Source organism: Bubalus bubalis, chromosome 9, assembly GCF_019923935.1.
Source record: "Bubalus bubalis isolate 160015118507 breed Murrah chromosome 9, NDDB_SH_1, whole genome shotgun sequence".
Classification (NCBI taxonomy): Eukaryota; Metazoa; Chordata; class Mammalia; order Artiodactyla; family Bovidae; genus Bubalus; species Bubalus bubalis.
This window is the reverse complement of record NC_059165.1, coordinates 58549555-58568710: the sequence shown is the minus strand read 5'-3', so window position 1 is coordinate 58568710 and position 19156 is coordinate 58549555. Positions and strand designations below refer to the sequence as shown.

The window sequence follows — 19156 nt, the reverse complement described above, 5'->3', positions numbered from 1 at the left end:
GGAGTTGTGAAAAGATTAACACAAAAGATTGAGAGGACTTCCCTGGCAGTCCAGTGGTTAAGACTTTGCACTTCCAATGCAGGGGCTGTGGGTTCCATCCCTTGTGGGGGAACTAAGATCCCACATGCTGCATTGTGTGGCGAAAAAATAAATATTAATAAAGATATAATAGAATATAATTTGTAATCTTTATTCTTAAAAAAGAAAAGATTGATATAGCTGTGATTATGTCAGGGAGTACTATTGTTATTCCCATTTTATAGATAAAAATTAAAAGCTTCAGGACTTCCCTGGTGGCTCAGGGGTAAAAAATCTACCTACCAGTGGAGAAGACATGGGGTTGGATCCCTGATCTGGGAGGATCCCACATGCCGCGGAGCAACTAAGCCCATGCACCACAACTACTGCGCCTGTACTCCAGAGCTGGGAGCCACAACTACGGAAGCTTGCATGCCCTGAAGCCTGTGCTGTGCAACAGGAGAGGCCACCCCAATGACAAGGCCTCACACTGCAACTAGAGAGTAGCCCCCTCTTGCCACAACTAGAGTAAAAACCTGTGCAGCAACAAATACCCAGCACAGCCAAAAATACATAAATAAAATTTAAAAAATAAAGGCTTCATGGTTATAGAGCTACTAAGTATAATATGCAGTATTGGAACTTGAGTCTTTTTTGACACTAAGGCATACTCTTGACTACTGTAATATATTCACTTTCTATTTTAAAATTGTTTGCTGCATCTTGTTGATCCGAGGCTCTCTTGGAATCATAAAACAGAGAGGAAAAAAAGATAGAGACTGGAAAATTCTATCGATCCTGTACACCAGTACTTCCATTTTCACTGGATGTAGGTGACAGCAAGTTTTTTGTCCGGTGTGAGTTACGTGACCACACCTTACTTGGTTCTTTGGCAAACTATGTTTTCTCTTTCAAGTCATTAAGTTAAACAGTTTAATTAGGGCCACTGGTAGCTTAAAAGGCAGAGACTGTATCTTCCAAAAATGTTCTCTCCTAAGGAAAATGGATACACACAAATGAATATATATAATCTTTACTGCTTTTTATGATTACCATTAGCATAAAGATTACTATATTGATTAGCATTAAGTATGGGGAAATGTTGGTCAAAGGGTAAAATTTTTAGTTATAAAATGAATAATTTGTGGAATCTGATGTACAACATGGTGACTATAGTTAACAATATTGTAGTGTAACTTGAAATTTGTTAAGAGTAAATCTTAAGTGTTCTTACCACACACATTAAAAAGTGGTAACTAGATGAGGTGGTGGATGTGTTAACTATATTGTGTTGATCATCTCACAATATATATATATCAAATCATGTTGTACCCCTTTTAAATTCATATAATTTGGTCAATTATACTTCCATAAAGCTGGAAAAAATGAAGCATTAAGTGCCTGCTGTGCTAGTCACTGAGGAGGTAAGTGATAATCAAAAGAGGCATGGCCTCTGCCTTCTTGCAGCTTTATTTAGTCACTTCTTAGTGGGAGAAGCAGGCATTATTCTTAAGCACTATAGAATTATAAAATTTTAAATTGTTCTAGGTTCAACAAAGGAAAATATAAGGTTGTCTGAGGGAGTATAACAGAGGATCCTGATTTTAACTAGGGTTGAAGAGAAGACCTCTATTAGGAAATTACATTTAAACTGAGACCTGAAAGATCAGTAGCAATAACCAAAGGGAAGGAAAGGAAAAAAAAAAACTTTCCTGGTAGAGGAGCAGCCTGCGTGGAGAGCTTCGTTGCTGACCACACAGCAGCGTAATAGAATATCCAGGGGAAAGCTTGAGAACTTGGATACTAGGCAAAAGATGCTCCTGAGGAGCTGTGAGCTGGAGAATCTTCTGATCCAATTAAAAATTTAAGAACATCACTCTGGCTACTGTGAACAGTGGATCCAAGGAGGGTTCAGTTCTGTTGCTCAGTCGTGTCTGACTCTTTGTGACCCTGTGGACTGCAGCACACCAGGCCTCCCTGTCCATCACCAACTCCCCAAGTTTACTCAAACTCATGTCCATTGAGTCTCCTCCTGCCTTTAATCTTTCCCAGCATCAGGGTCTTTTCAAATGAGTCAGTTCTTCACATCAGGTGGCCAAAGTATTGGAGTTTCATCTTCAACATCAGTCCTTCCAGTGAATATTCAGGACTGATTTCCTTTAGGATAGACTGGTTGGAGAATGGAATGGCAAACCACTTCAGTATTCTTGCCTTGAGAACCCCATGAACAGTATGAAAAGGAGGGTTTTGTTGGCTAATGAAGAGGTCTTAGGAAAACTATGGGATTTATTGTTCAAGGGAAAACTATTTCAGCTTTTAAAAGCTAGTTTTTGAACACCAGAATGTCAGTTAAGTTGTGAATGGGGGCAAATGTTTGATAAATCAGTACATCTGAAAAACCCACTAGATCAGTGCTTCTCAAACTTTAATGTACGTTCATATCACCCTGGCATTTTGTTAAAATGCAGTTCTGACTCAGTAGGTCTGGAGCAGGAACATTTCTAACAAGCTCCCATGTGATATCCATGCTCTTGGTCTTTGGCTAACTCTTCGAGTAGCAAGTGACTGGGCTACTATATATGAACTAAATTCTATGTTCTAATTGTCTAATACCTATCAGCCTTCGTAGTTGTTTGGATAGTTGTCAATTTTGAGTATTTAAAAACTGGAGGTTTTAAAAGATGAATTAAAGTATTGACATAGGTCAAATATGGCTTTTCATCTCTTCTATAAATATCCTATATATACTTACTTCCTATATACTTATTTAACCTGTCCTCTGCTGCTTGGCCTCAAGTTTCAGTTAAACTTCAGAAAGGACTATGTGCAATTAATGTGTACAGAAATAATATGTGTTTCTTTACGTCTAGTATTTAATGGGAGATGTAGATCATTGACTTACTCTGATGCCAGGATTTTATCTGCCTTATTGATTTAATAAGATAGGAACACAGGAACCCTTAGAGGGTAATTTGTTTTCAAAGGATGTATGACTGGGTTCTAACTTATACTTGACTCTCTTATTCATTATCCTAGTCATTACTGTTTTGTTTGATTACAATCTTAAATGCAGAAAAATTCAGACTCTTCATTCCCTGGCTAAAGGTTTTGTATTTTGGATATCCCAATAATTTTATAAAGGTCCCAGGTGGTAAATAAAACCTGGTCATTTTTCATTTTCTTTTTTTTGCGTGGGGGGGGAGTGAAGAGATATTATCCTTTATTAGCAATGTAGCGTCTCTTTGTGGCATGCCTCATGATCTTGAGAAACTGATCAAGTAAAGAGAAACTTTAGAAATTATGCTTTCTGACTGAGATTATGCTTGTTGGGACAAATAGGATAGAAAAATTTCGCATGCTCCCTCGTTAAGAAATAACTAAGCAATTACATTCAATTGAAAAAGATATCTGAATTATGTTTTTAAATTTCACAAAACAAAGTTAAACCAAACAGTGGTAGCTCCTGTAGATTTTTCTCTACTGGGGAAGTCACCGGAATGCTAGAGTCGCATTTGTTAAGAAAGAAAACTAAAATTGTTATTAACACCTCAAAAAAAATGCTAAATGCCTCTCTACTAGTAGAGTCCAGCTAGGTGAGTTTTACCTAGTCCTCCAGTAAACCAGGTAACGTTATGTCGTTTTTTGGTTAGGTTTGAACCCCGTTTTAGGGATTAAAGATAGCGGTTAAAATGTTTAACAGGGCTTTGTTCGGCTTTTAGACTTGCAGGAAGGCCAGCTTCATCACCCCGTAGTTGGCTTTCCAGCTAAGGTGGGTTTCGGATGTGCAGCTTCTGCCAAGGAGCTCTGGCTGTAAACTCTGGAAGGAAGCCAAAAGGAAAGAAGTTCCCGGCGCTAGTGCTTGTCCCGCTCAGAGGGTCCGGCGCTGGCGCATTTTTCGTGCAGTTATTGGCTGGGACTCTGCGTGCCGCTGTCGGCCAATGGAGACGCTGGAGATCTGGCCCCGGCCCGTCCCCTCTCGGCGCCGCGGGATGAGGCCGAGACTGAACAGCCGGCGAGCAAATCAGCGGCATCCAGAAAGCCATGTCCGACTCGGAGCCCAGCGCCCGAGCGCTAACCCGCTGAAAGTTTCTCGGGAAAGAAGCCGGGACGATCTGGACCCTGCTAAGAGGAACTGTCTTTGAGTGAGATGGTCCCAGAGGCCTGGAGGGGCGGACTGGTAAGCACCGGGAGAGTGGTGGGAGTTTTGCTGCTTCTGGGTGCCTTGCACAAGGCTTCCGCCGCCGTCATTCGCTATGAGATTCTGGAGGAAAGAGAGAAGGGTTTCGTGGTGGGCAACGTGGTCAGGGACCTTGACTTGGATCTCGGCAGCCTGTCAGCTCGCAGGCTCCGGGTGGTGTCCGGAGCTAGCCGAAGATTCTTTGAGGTGAACTGGGAGACCGGAGAGATGTTCGTGAACGACCGCCTGGATCGAGAGGAGCTATGTGGGACCCTGCCCTCCTGTACCATAACTCTGGAGTTGGTAGTGGAGAGGCCGCTAGAGTTGTTCAGCGCGGAAGTGGTGATCCAAGACATCAACGACAACAATCCCTCTTTTCCTACTCGGGAAATGAAATTGGAGATTAGCGAGGCCGTGGCGCCAGGAACGCGCTTTCCGCTCGAGAGCGCGCACGATCCCGATGTGGGAAGCAACTCTTTACAAACCTACGAGCTGAGCCGAAACGAGTACTTTGCGCTTCGAGTGCAGACTCGGGAAGACAGCACTAAGTACGCGGAGCTGGTCCTGGAGCGCGCCCTGGACCGGGAGCGGGAACCAGATCTCCAGCTGGTGCTGACGGCGTTGGACGGAGGAACTCCAGCTCGCTCCGCCAGCCTTCCTATTCGAATCGTTGTGCTGGACGCGAATGACAATACACCCACCTTCAACCAGTCCTTGTACCGGGCGCGTGTCCTGGAGGATGCACCCCCCGGCACTCGCGTGGTGCAAGTCCGTGCAACGGATCTGGATGAAGGCCCCAACGGCGAAATCATTTACTCCTTCGGCAGCCACAACCGTGCTGGCGTGCGGGAACTATTCTCCTTGGACCTTGTTACCGGGGTGCTGACAGTCAAGGGTCGACTGGACTTCGAAGACGCCAAACTCCATGAGATTTACATACAGGCCAAAGACAAGGGCGCCAATCCCGAAGGAGCACACTGTAAAGTTTTGGTAGAGATTGTGGACGTAAATGACAATGCTCCGGAGATCACAGTCACCTCCGTGTACAGCCCAGTCCCCGAGGACGCCCCTCTCGGAACTGTCATTGCTTTGCTCAGTGTGACTGATCTGGATGCTGGGGAGAACGGGCTGGTGACATGCGAGGTTCCACCAGGTCTCCCGTTTAGCCTTACATCTTCTCTCAAGAATTACTTCACTTTGAAAACCAGCGCAGCCCTGGATCGGGAGACCGTGCCAGAATACAACCTCAGCATCACGGCTCGAGACGCGGGAACCCCTTCCCTCTCAGCCCTCACGACAGTGCGGGTGCAAGTGTCCGACATCAACGACAACCCTCCACAATCTTCCCAGTCTTCCTACAATGTTTACGTTGAGGAAAATAACCTGCCTGGTGTTCCAATACTAAACCTAAGTGTCTGGGACCCTGACGCCCCGCAGAATGCTCGCCTTTCCTTCTTTCTCTTAGAGCAAGGAGCTGAAACAGGCCTAGTGGGTCGCTATTTTACGATAAATCGTGACAGTGGCATCGTGTCATCCTTAGTGCCCCTGGACCATGAGGATCGGCGTGAGTTTGAGTTAACAGCTCATATCAGCGATGGGGGCACTCCTGTCCTGGCTACCAACATCAGTGTGAATGTATTTGTCACTGATCGCAATGACAATGCCCCCCAGGTCCTATACCCCCGGCCTGGCCAGAGCTCAGTGGAGATGCTGCCTCGAGGTACTGCTGCTGGCTACCTGGTCACACGGGTGGTGGGCTGGGACCCAGATGCAGGGCACAACGCCTGGCTCTCCTACAGCCTCTTGGGAGCCCCTAACCAGAGCCTTTTTGCTGTGGGACTTCACACGGGTCAAATCACCACTGCCCGCCCAGTCCAGGATACAGATTCACCCAGGCAGACTCTCACGGTATTGATCAGAGACAATGGGGAGCCATCGCTGTCCACTACTGCGACCCTGACTGTGTCAGTAACTGAAGAATCTCCTGAAGCCCTGGCTGAGTTCCCCGCTGGCTCTGCTCCCAGGGAGCAGAATAAAAATCTCACCTTTTATCTACTTCTCTCTCTAATCCTGGTGTCCGTGGGGTTCGCAGTCACAGTATTAGGAGTGATCATATTCAAAGTTTACAAATGGAAGCAGTCCAGGGACCTATACCGAGCCCCGGTGAGCTCCCTGTATCGAACACCGGGGCCCTCTCTGCACGCGGATGCTGTGCGGGGAGGCCTGATGGCCCCACACCTTTACCATCAGGTGTACCTCACCACTGACTCGAGACGCAGTGACCCACTGCTGAAGAAACCTGGTGCTGCAAGCCCACTGGCCAGCCGCCAGAACACTCTGCGGAGCCTCGATCCAGTGTTCTATAGGCAAGTGTTGGGTGCAGAGAGCTCCCCTCCTGGACAGGTAAGGGTTAGCAAGTCACCCTGGAATGATATTAATGCTTTTTGATTCCTGCATCACTTTTAGGAACGTATGTAGCCATCTTCATTTTCAGTCATCAAGATGTTTTCCTAATGATGCATCCACATTTTTACTTGGCTTTTCCCAGATTGAATATCGTGCCTTTTCGGGGAAGGAGATGGCCCAGCTAGAGTGTGGTTTGTGGTCCCACACAGTGTGGAGTTAATTCACTCATCTGTGGACACAATTCACACCCTCAGCATTCACTTGCCATAGCAACTAACCAATCCTACTAAAGGGCCATTAAGCTTTAACTCACCATCTCAGCACTCAGAGCTTAGCTTGGTATCATTTGCATTGAGTACAAGTTAATGGAAACCTCTAGCCAGTGGCAGCTGCTAGGAGTATAAAAACTACCTCATCTGTCTATCTTGCAAATGATTGCCACATCTGCATTAAAACTAATGGTTTGCTGATAATTTTCCTTTGACTGCACAGATCCTCTTCCTCATTCTCAGATGGCTTTCTATGAAAGAAATAAAATTCTAGAGTCCTTTAAATTTTATTTCAAGGACACAACAGGAAATTATGTGGACATTACTTACATGTGCATTATAGAAAATTTGGAAAATATGGAAAAATATAAGAAAAATTAAAACTAATTTTATTCCCAAACCCAAAGGTAACCACCATTCATTGTAAAAGTAATATTTATTTTTAAAATAAATTCAGAAGGACATAAAGTACAAAATGAAAGTTCTTTTTGCCCTAAGTGTTAATTCCTATCCTTTCACCATTATTATTATTATTTTGGTATAAATGTAGTGTGACAGGCAGATTCATACCCTGAGAAAAAAGATAAAGCTTTCATTTATTCAGGATAGTGTCCAGGCCTTTGTTTTGAAGTGCAACTTAAACACACTTCTATTTGTGGGAGAACGACTATAACTTTGTTACTAATAAGTATATTATTGCTATCAACCTTTGGGTCTGGCAGTTAGACATAGAAAGCTCCACCACTTATCATCCATGAGTCCATGGCCACGTTAAATTTTCTAGACCCATTTTTAGTATGTGGAAAAGAAGTAGCAAGAGTTTTATAAGATTAGTGCATGATACAATATATGCACGGTGTTTGTTGTGTCATAGTTCCAAAAAATTCTTTAGGTACTAACCTGGAGACACTTCAAGATGACAAAGCAGAGGCATATATGGAAAGGCTAAGGAAGGATGAAAGCCAGAGAGAAGCAGCTGCTGCTTTTCTGGTCAGACTGGAAAACAACTGGCATTTTCCTTTGAATGATGCTGTCAAACGTGGTTGCACACCAGAATTACCTAGGGACCTTTTAAAAATCCTGAAGCCCAGGCCACATCCCAGATGAATTAAAGCAGTCTCTTGGAATGGGACACAGGCATTGGTATTTTTTGAAGGTCCTCAAGTGATTCCAGTGTGAAGACAAATTTGAAAAGCATTGCCCTAAGACATGCCTGTCCATCAATTAGCATGTTTTTGAAACTAAGTGTTATTTTGAAGTTCACAGAACCAGCAGCCAGCCTTGTTTTGCCAGGCTGAACTTTAAAAAATTCTATAATGTTATTTCTCAACCTTAAATTATTATATAGAATAGCTCTAGGAAAGCACTGTAGGGAAAATGTGAGATATTTCAGTCATCTAAGGAGAAAAATCTTCCTCAACCACTAGCACCTGGGCAACTATTTCTTTAAAAATTTAGAGCTCAGCAATGGGAATGGTGTTTCTTTTAGGGGTGAAAACATTTTCCTCTAATTATACTGTAGTGTTTGCATCATTTTAGTATATGTGAATATACTAAAAACCGTTAAATTGTACTTTTTAAAGGGGTGAATTGTATGGTGTAATGGATAAATTATGTAGCTCAATACAACTGTGTTAAAAATCTAGAGATGGAAGAATTACATACTTGGCATAAAAAGGTCAAGTCTAGGATATATAGGATTCGGGCTTTATGATCCTCCAGTTCAAGTATTAATAATATAGATATGTTTGTTTTGGTGTCAACTTGCAAATAAAAGGGATTGAGATCTATAAGAGGTCTAGTTCTTAGATATTAAAGCCAGCAAAAAGGGTCAGTTGATGGCTACAGGGATGACAAACTGTTAGGAAAATGATTTAAGATGTTACAGAAAGAGGTTTTCTTTCTTTCTAGACAGACTAGAGGTGAAAGTGGGGAGACCCTAATACTGCACTTGATAGACTTTACACAAGTCTCCTAACATTTCTGAGCTTGTGTTCTCAAATATAAACTCTTCCAAAATGGTGTGAGAATGAAAAGTAATGTATGTAAAATGTATAAATATAAAATACTCATAAAGTACAAGCATTCAATAGATACTTGTTGAACTAACAAGTGATAATAGCACTAATTCACCGTGTATTGGTGAATGTACCATACACTTTAAAAGATGAAAAGGCACAGTCCCTGCTCCTGTGGCACACGGAGTACCATAGGAGACAGACATGCACACACACCCACAACAATGGTAAGGGAGATCTGTATAATACAGGAAGCAATGGGAGCAAAGGAAAGGAAACGCCCCAGTCAGCCTGGGGAAATCAGGAAGAATTCATACAGGTGATGATGCTTGATCCGAGAATGAAAGTTGAGTAGTAGTTTATCAGATAATAAAAGAGAAAGGCGAGTAGAGAGGGACCCTTGCAGGAAATTACATGCAGAGGGATAATTTTTTTTTATTATTGCTGAAGCTTAAAGTGTATTTGCAAAACAACTTTTGCAGGAGATAAAGTGAAGCAAGTAGGCAGGAGTTAAATCTTGAGTTACCTTTAGGCTGTGCCAAGGATTTTTTATTTTATTCTATACCCATGATAGTCATTGCAGAATTTTGAACTGATATAATGTCGTCAGAGTTTTTGTTTGTTTGTTTTGGAGTGATTATTCTGGTAGCCATAAATGAAATGTGTGTGAGTGTGCTTAGTTACTCAGTCATGTTCGACTCTTTGCAACCCCATGAACTGTAACCCGCTAGGCTCCTCTGTGCATGGAATTGTCCAGGCAAGAATGGTGAAATGAGTTGCCATAATGGATTGGGGATATTGGGACTGGAGACTAAAGAAGATTTGAATGTGTACTCAGTCATGTCTGACTCTTTGCCACCCCATGGACCGTAGCCCACCAGGCTCCTTTGTCCATGGGATTTTCCAGGCAAGATTACTGGAGTGAGTTGCCATTTCCTCTTCCAGGGGATATTCCCGTTCCAGGGATTGAACCCATGTCTCCTGCATTTGCAGGCAGATTCTTTACCACTCACTGAGCCACCTGGGGAAGCCCTATATTGTAACATGGGGCTATTATATTACATGGGGCTATTATATTACATTTAGAACATTTAGATGGCTATTATAGTATTTGAGAAGATTGAGAAATGCTTGAACCAGCACAATGACAAGTATAGATTGAGGGACGTAACTATAGTGAAATTATCAGCACTTATTCATTGACATGATAAAGGGAAGATGGAAGAGGAATGAGTCAAGAATGATCCTCCTTATCCCTCCCCACTGGCAGCTTCGGGGGAAGATGGTGTCATTCTACTGAGATAGTGAATCCTGGCATAAACACCTTATAAGTCCGACGGATTTACACCTGTCATTCCCATGGAAGAAGGTTTAGGTGTTTGGGGCTGAAAGAACACAGAAAGCAGATACCTCCCTTTGAGACCAAAATGTTGGTTGCTGGCCTCACCATCGAAAGGATATTCATGAAGATCAAGGGTTTGGGAAAACACCTGGGAGGATAACCTCTGGTTTTGCTACTGGTTTTGGAAATCCCATGGTCAGAGGAGCCTGGCAGGCCATGGGGTCACCAAGAGTCAGATACGACTTAACTAAACACTACCACCAACAATAATTGGCAGCCTAGGTGAGGATTCAGATGAATTTTTAAAAAATCTCACATGCAAATCGGGATAGATTTTTCTCTTTGTGTTCTGGTGTGTTTGTGACTCCAGTTAGAGTTTGCAGGTAACTACAGTGTGAATTGAACAATCTTTCTGCATTTGTGCAAGGTGGTAGCCAGGCTCCAGGGAGGGTGAGATCAAGTCTCCCTTGCCAAAAGGCCCCCTAGGGCTCAGTGAAAAACTTGGCTCTTTTGAAACAGTCACAGTTGGTAATTAACAACATATCAAGCATACCATGGTGTCAAATAAAGGAGATTTGTAGGCACTGGTTCTGTTGGTAGCTGATCTCAATCATTCAAGAAAGCTATTAAATCTGTGAACATTAGCATTCTGCCAGGTAATGAGATTTAGTCCTTAGCGTCTCCCAAACAAGCTGATTCTTTACTGATTTGGAACATCTCCCTCTCCTGGCTTCTCCCCCTCTCCTTCATTCCTTCCATACTGTCCTTGAAATTAATGAATGGCAATTTAGTATATCACCAGTGACTATCCGAGTAAGAGAGATTTGGTTTCTGCTGCGCCTTCTGTTACAACAGAAATGTGTACTGCATAAATTTAATAGGCTGCATTAATGTGTAAGCCTTTTCTGCAAAGAGATGGATATGTTTCTGAATAATATGCAGAGGGGCAGAGTTTTTTGTATAAAGCAGTGCTTCTAATTAGCTGTTGCTATAATACAATCAGAATGAGGCAGAAGCTACTCCTTTAAAATATTATTGGTGAATGACAACACTGGCTTGAACAAAGTGACCAGTCTCAAATGGCTACTCACTTTCTGGGCTGCAGGTTGCTAGGGCTCTCAGGCTGTCGCTGTTTTCCCTGCCGAAAAGGGGCGGGGTGAGGTGGGGTGGGGATTGGTGAATTAGGGAAACAAAAACAAAAACATATATGTTGTCTGCCTCTCTATAGAGGTAATAACCCATGGGGGGAAAATGCTGTTGAGCGGGAGGAAGGCGAAAAGATAGGTGGGTTTTTGTGGTTTTTTCCCCCTTCTTCCAATACTGCGTCGCATTAACCCTGCTGCTATTGGGACGTTCTCTGCTTAGCCTATTGGCTGAGCCCAGGAGTCGCTGTCTGCCAATCGGATAGAGGAAGGCAGACAAATCTACCCCGCCACCAGCAAAAAACGGCGCGTAACCCTTGCGGCGCCGGCCCAGCCGCGCCAGAGCTGGCGCGGGGAAAGGGAGATAGGTGTCTCCAGCTGCTGTGGCTGTTGGGGCGGGTCAGCTTCTGGGGCTTCTCAGGACCAGATAGAGAACTAGCGGGCAGCAGCAATGCTCGGCAAGGTGAGAGGCTGGGTACAAATCTGCCGGGGGGCTACCCTTTTGTTCCTTTTTTGCCACCTGGGTTACGTTGGTGGGCAGATCCGATACCCGGTCCCAGAGGAGTCACAGGAAGGGACTTTTGTGGGGAATGTCGCCCAAGATTTCCTGCTGGATACCGAGAGCTTGGCAGCTCGCAGGCTGCAGGTCGCTGGAGAGGTGAACCAAAGACACTTCCGTGTGGATTTGGACAGCGGTGCCCTGCTCATCAAGAATCCAATCGATCGAGAGGCACTGTGTGGGCTCAGTGCCAGCTGTATTGTGCCCCTGGAGTTTGTAACAGAAGGGCCTTTGGAAATGTACCGAGCAGAGGTAGAAATTGTGGATGTGAATGATCACGCCCCCCGATTCCCTCGGCAGCAGCTGGACTTGGAAATTGGGGAGGCAGCTCCTCCAGGACAGCGTTTCCCCTTGGAAAAGGCTCAGGATGCAGATGTGGGGAGCAACTCCATCAGCAGCTATAGACTAAGCTCCAATGAACACTTTGCCCTAGATGTCAAGAAGCGCAGCGACGGCAGCCTGGTCCCAGAGCTGCTCCTGGAGAAACCTTTGGATCGGGAAAAGCAGTCAGACTACCGCCTAGTGCTGACTGCTGTGGATGGCGGGAACCCCCCGAGATCTGGCACGGCAGAGCTGCGGGTGTCAGTGCTGGACGTGAATGACAACGCCCCAGCCTTCCAGCAATCCAGCTATAGGATTAGCGTCTTGGAGAGCGCGCCAGCCGGCATGCTGCTCATCCAGCTCAATGCCTCCGACCCAGACCTGGGTCCCAGTGGTAACGTCACCTTTTCTTTCAGTGGTCACACCCCTGATCGTGTGAGAAGCCTCTTCAGCCTGCACCCCACTAATGGAAAGCTAACTCTTCAAGGACCCCTAGACTTTGAGAGCGAGAATTACTACGAATTTGATGTGCGGGCTCGAGATGGGGGCTCTCCAGCCATGGAGCAACATTGCAGCCTTCGGGTGGATCTCCTAGATGTGAATGACAACGCCCCCCACATCACAGTGACCTCAGAGCTGGGGACTCTCCCCGAGAGTGCAGAGCCTGGCACTGTGGTGGCACTCATCAGTGTGCAGGACCCTGACTCAGGTTCAAATGGGGACGTGAGCCTCCGTATTCCCGACCATTTGCCCTTCGCCCTCAAGTCCGCCTTCAGGAACCAGTTCTCCCTGGTGACTGCTGGGCCCTTGGACCGAGAGGCCAAATCCAGCTATGATATCATGGTCACTGCTTCTGATGCCGGGAGCCCTCCTCTGAGTACCCACAGGACCATTTTCCTTAACATTTCGGATGTGAATGATAACCCACCCTCTTTCTTCCAGAGGTCACATGAGGTGTTTGTTCCAGAGAACAATCGCCCAGGGGACCTTCTCTGCTCCCTTGCGGCCTCTGATCCTGACTCTGGCTTGAATGCACTTATCTCCTACTCTCTCCTTGAGCCCAGAAATCGAGATGTGTCAGCATCCTCCTTCATCTCCCTGAACCCCCAGACGGGAGCTGTTCATGCTACTCGATCCTTTGACTATGAGCAAACACAGACACTGCAGTTTGAGGTGCAAGCCCGGGATCGGGGCAACCCGCCCCTTAGTAGCACTGTGACTGTTCGTCTGTTTGTGCTGGACCTCAATGACAATGCCCCAGCTGTACTCCGCCCTAGGGCTCGGCCTGGTTCCTTATGTCCCCAAGCACTGCCTCCATCAGTTGGTGCTGGCCACCTAGTCACAAAGGTGACCGCTGTGGACTTGGATTCAGGTTACAATGCTTGGGTTTCGTATCAGCTCCTGGAGGCCCCAGATCCCAGCCTGTTTGCAGTCTCCCGCTATGCCGGGGAGGTGCGGACAGCTGTTCCCATCCCAGCTGATCTCCCACCGCAGAAGCTGGTCATTGTGGTAAAGGACAGTGGTAGCCCACCACTCTCTACCTCCGTCACTCTCCTGGTGTCCTTGGAAGAAGACACTCATCCAGTTGTCCCTGATCTTCGAGAGTCTTCGGCTCCAAGGGAAGGAGAATCCCGCTTGACCCTCTACTTGGCTGTATCTCTGGTGGCAATTTGCTTTGTTTCCTTTGGCTCATTCGTGGCGCTCATCTCGAAGTGCCTGCGTGGGGCTGCCTGTGGAATGACCTGCTTTCCTGCTGGCACCTGTGCCTGTCTCACCCGGTCTCGAAGGAGGGAGGGGCTTCCTCCTTCCAATGGGATCCTCCGAATCCAGCTAGGGTCAGATGATCCTATCAAGTTTGTTGATGTGGGCGGCCACTCTCATGGTTGTACACCCTTGGCTTCTGCACCCACTCGGAGTGATAGCTTCATGATGGTGAAGTCACCCAGTGCACCTATGGCAGGGGAGCCCGTTCGCCCAAGCTGCCCACCCTCTGATCTTCTCTATGGGCTAGAGGTGAGACCTTTGCAGGCTCAGCCAATGCTTGAGGGTTATTCAGATGCAGGCGTGTGGCTGGGCCATGTCCCAGAGAATATATTGGTCTCTCTGTAAGAGCCTGTAGTGATGTTGCCACTTCTGTGAGTGGTAACTGTGTGGTAGATGATGTGCTTTTTGTGAATTAACCAGAAAGTTTTCATAGATTAATACTTCGGGTGGATTATGCCCTTGTCTGAGAGTAAGAAATGAAATGAGTGATCAAGAGATGGGGTGTTGTGGAAACATGCTGCTGGAATGTGGAGCATATAGAAGGCTCTCGTGTACGAGGTGCACCTAAACCCAGGTAGTGACTTTCTCTTCTCTTCCTGAATGAGGGGCCAGGGTCTGGAATACCTTAATTCTAGGTTACCATTCCCCAGCGGACTGAGGGAAACTTATATCTTTGCTCCATAGTGTCATCTACTCCCTCACCCACTGTGAAAGGGACTCTCTGCTTGAAATGTTGTTGTTGTTTTGTGTTCAGCCGCTAAGTTCCATCTGACTCTTTGCGGCCCTGGACTGTAGCCCACCAGGCTCCTCTGTCCATGGGATTTCCCAGGCAAGAATACTGGAGTGGGTTGCCTTCTCCAGGGGATCTTTCCAACCCAGGGATCGAACCCACATCTCCTGCATTGGTAGGTGGATTCTTTACCACTGAGCCAGCAGGGAACCCATCTTGAAACATAAGAGGAAAGAGCCAAGGGATTAGAGAGGCAACAAGGTGGAAGCAAGGGTCTTTTTGTCCGAGGTATTCAGGTCTCCCAATCAAGTCCCCATTGGGATCGGAGCTAGGTGCAGTCGATTGGGGCAGAGGAACATTACCTCTTTGGGAGGGGGAAGGCAGTAAGTGAAATCACTAAGTATCAAAACCTGTCTTGCTGCTGAGGAATTCATAGAGACAGCCAATCTGGGAGTCTTTAAGTAGAGTTCTTCTGAATTGATGAAACCATAAAGCCTTGAGGCCATGCCTAGATTCTAGCCACCTTCCTTGGGTGACCTGGATCAGTCCTAGAAGTGTTCTCATCCCCCACCGCAAGCTGTGATGCCCATTCCATAGCTCATGTGGAATCTCAGAAAAAGTGAATCCTTTATAGCATTGAGATTGACATTGAGATTCCTCAAGGTACTGCTGGAGAGTCCAAGCAAGACTCTGAAGGGTCCTAACAAATCTTTTCTTTCACTCTGGCAGTGTTTGGCAGGATGGGATAGGGAGGGGGTAACACGTGGGCTTTGCTTCCTGGAGAAGGACAACATTTTGATGGTTCAAGTGAAATAGTGGGAGTTTCTGAAGTTACACAGGAAGTTGCTGGGACAGAACCCTGAGAAGTTTTGTACCACTTTGTCTTCCCTGTTGAGCGCCATCTGAGCTGTCAAACTTTGCTGCCAAGGGAACTGAATCAACCTGCAGCACGAAATAAGTGGGGAGGTAGGAGGCTTCTGTGACACGGATTTGCAGCGCCCGTTCCTAAGGTTTCCAGGACTGAGGAGACTTTATAATTGGTTGAGAGCAGACAGACTTTTGGGCCAATCAGACTTAAGAGCCGAGGTGGGGGATCTGATCTTCTTGCCCGCCTCTCCTCCCCCAGCTCCCCAGCTCCACTCAGATTCAATTCCCCTCCCCCCCCCAACCCACCCCCGCCATTTGGTGACTAAGAAGAACTGCTGCAGGCAGACAAACCTCGGAGCAGTTTTTAAGAGGCTGGAAGGAGACATAAGAGATTTCAGCTGCTACATTCCAAGCCCTGGGTCTACCTTGGAGACAGGACAGCACAGAGTCAGTGTCCAGGAAGGGACTTCTGGGTCATGGGGCCCAAGACACCCCCACAGCTCGCTGGGAAATGGCAAGTGCTGTGCATGTTGTCCTTGTGCTGCTGGGGCTGGGTGTCTGGGCAGCTTCGTTACTCTGTGGTGGAGGAGTCTGAGCCAGGGACACTGGTGGGGAACGTTGCTCAGGATCTAGGCTTAAAGGTGGCAGATCTGTTGAGCCGCCGGCTGCGGTTGGGCACTGAGGAGAATGGGCAATATTTTTCCCTGAGCTTGATGAGTGGTGCTCTGGCAGTGAATCAGAAAATTGACCGAGAGAGCCTGTGTGCAGCCAGCACCAGCTGCCTGCTGCCAGTACAGGTGGTGACCGAACACCCCCTGGAACTAATCCGTGTAGAGGTGGAAATCCTGGATCTCAATGACAACTCTCCGAGCTTTGCCACCCCTGAGCGAGAGATACGCATCTCAGAGTCAGCTGCACTGGGGGTACGGTTCCCACTGGATAGTGCCCAGGATCCCGACGTGGGCACCAATACTGTGAGCTTCTATACTTTAAGCCCCAGCAGCCACTTTTCTCTGAATGTGAAGACCCTAAAAGATGGGAAGCTGTTCCCAGAACTGGTGCTGGAGCAGCAGCTAGACCGTGAAACCCAGGCAAGACATCAGCTGGTGCTCACTGCTGTGGATGGGGGCATCCCAGCCCACTCAGGGACCACCCTTATCTCTGTCACTGTGCTGGATATCAATGATAACGCTCCAACCTTCCAGTCCTCAGTTCTACGTGTGGGACTCCCAGAGAATGCACCCGTGGGCACACTGCTGCTGCGCCTCAACGCCACTGATCCAGACGAGGGCACCAATGGCCAACTAGACTATTCTTTTGGAGACCATACGTCTGAGGCAGTGCGGAACCTCTTTGGCCTAGACCCTAGCAGTGGAGCAATCCATGTGTTGGGTCCTATTGACTTCGAGGAGTCAAGTTTTTATGAAATTCATGCAAGAGCCCGTGACCAGGGACAGCCAGCCATGGAAGGCCACTGTGTGATTCAAGTGGATGTGGGGGATGCCAATGACAATGCCCCAGAGGTACTACTGGCCTCTTTGGTCAACCCTGTCCTGGAGAGCACACCAGTGGGCACAGTAGTGGGATTGTTTAATGTGCGGGACCGAGACTCAGGGAGAAATGGTGAAGTGAGCCTTGATCTCTCTCCAGACCTGCCATTTCAGATTAAGCCTTCTGAGAACCACTACTCACTCCTAACCAGCCAGCCTTTGGACCGTGAGGCTACATCCCACTATATCATTGAGCTGCTGGCCCATGATGCGGGCTCACCTCCCTTGCACACACATCTCACCATCAGGCTCAACATTTCAGATGTAAATGACAACGCACCCTACTTCACCCAGCAGCTCTACACGGCTTACATCCCAGAAAACCGGCCTCCAGGCTCCCTTCTGTGCACCGTGGCTGCCTCCGATCCAGACACTGGGGATAACGCCCGCCTTACCTACTCTATTGTAGGGAACCAGATTCAGGGCTCCCCAGCCTCCTCCTTTGTGTATGTCAACCCCGAGGATGGGCGGATCTTTGCCCAGCGTACTTTTGACTACGAACTGCTGCAGATGCTGCAGATTGTGGTGGGCGTTCGAGACTCTGGCTCTCCCCCGTTGCACGCCAACACCTCTCTCCACGTGTTTGTCCTGGACCAGAATGATAATGCCCCAACTGTGCTGCACCCTAGACCGGGTCGGGAATTCTCACTCCCCCAGCGTCTCCCTCGCTCTGCCCCTCCTGGCTCCTTGGTCACCAAGGTGACAGCCGTAGATGCTGATGCAGGCCACAATGCCTGGCTCTCCTATTCACTGTTGCCACAGTCCACAGCCCCAGGGCTGTTCCTGGTGTCTGCACACACTGGTGAGGTGCGAACAGCCCGGGCGTTACTGGAGAATGACGCTGACACCCAGCAGGTGGTGGTCCTGGTGAGGGACAATGGTGACCCTTCACTCTCCTCCACAGCCACAGTGCTGCTGGTTCTGGAAGATGAGGACCCTGAGGAAATGCCCAAATCCAGGGACTTCCTCACACACCCTCCTGAGCGTTCAGACCTTACCCTTTACCTCATTGTGGCTCTTGCGGCCACCAGCCTCTTATCCTTAGTCACCTTCACCTTTCTGTCAGCTAAGTGCCTTCGGGGGGACGGGGATGGGGGTGGGAGTCAGTGCTGCGGGCGCCAGGACTCGCCCTCCCGGGAGTTCTATAAGCAGTCCAGCCCCAACCTACAGGTGAGCTCAGACGGCACACTCAAGTATATGGAGGTGACGCTGCGGCCCACAGACTCGCACAGCCATTGCTACAGGACGTGCTTTTCACCAGCCTCTGATGGCAGTGACTTCACTTTTCTAAGGCCCCTCAGCGTTCAGCAGCCCTCAGCTTTTGCGCCGGAGCCCGACGCCTTCCGGTCCCGCTCTAACACGCTGCCAGAGCGGAGCCAGGTGAGGGCTCTGCGCTACCCCTGGGGGCGGAAATGGAGACGCCACCCACCCACATCAGGGACTTTGAACTTGGCATCTGCTCCCTCTGGTGGGGCTTCACTCTGATGTCTGTCAAATGTCGGGACTGGATGGATTGTGCGGAAGCAGAGGTGTGGCCGAGGCAGGGATGGGGCGCTGTGCCTGGGGAGGTGATGGCGACTGTGGGTGAGGGGGGAGAGAGGATAGGGCAGACAGAAAAGCATGGGGTCTGGCAATCACTCTGGTGTTTTCCATCAGATCCGGGTCTGGGTAGAGGCAGCCACAGATCCCTTTCTGCAGCCAACCTCCTAGGCTCCAATGCAGGCACGCTCTGCTGGTCTTGAGGTTTCTTCTTAGGTTTCTTCCCACTCTCTTGACCGGTGACTTCACTGTGATTCACAACCCTCTTTATTCCCACATCAAACCAACACGTCTGTGGTTGGCCCATGTGCCACGCACAGCCCACAGGCTCCCCACCCTGCACCTGCGCACACCCCTCGCACCTGGCCGTCCTCGTCCTCATACGCCGCCTTTAACTGCCAGCCGATTGCAAAGGGCTGTCCCGACAGCTCACAGCTTCCCTCCCACCTTGCTG

At 47.8% G+C, this 19156-nt stretch overlaps 2 protein-coding genes across 24 annotated transcripts in view; both read left to right on the top strand.

Moving 5' to 3' along the window:
- LOC102402606 (protocadherin gamma-C3) overlaps positions 1–19156 on the top strand; it is a 173799-nt gene that overhangs the window by 136795 nt on the left and 17848 nt on the right. Inside the window, exon 1 of one of the 23 annotated variants that reach the window (XM_025294029.3) lies at positions 3986–6598. The exons of 19 other annotated variants lie outside the window; for them this stretch is intronic. In XM_025294029.3, the coding sequence (XP_025149814.1) occupies positions 4166–6598 (2433 nt within the window). In that variant the 5' untranslated portion in view covers positions 3986–4165. Of the gene's footprint in view, positions 1–3985; positions 6599–11808; positions 11836–16086; positions 18544–19156 lie in introns of those variants that run through there. 3 more of the 23 variants (XM_025294043.3, XM_025294045.2, XM_025294028.3) reach the window with 3 other exon arrangements.
- Positions 11824–15824, top strand: LOC102390875 (protocadherin gamma-C4). Its single transcript, XM_006039770.4, has one exon. The coding sequence runs from the start codon at positions 11824–11826 to the stop codon at positions 14359–14361; it is 2538 nt and encodes an 845-aa protein (XP_006039832.2). The 3' UTR covers positions 14362–15824.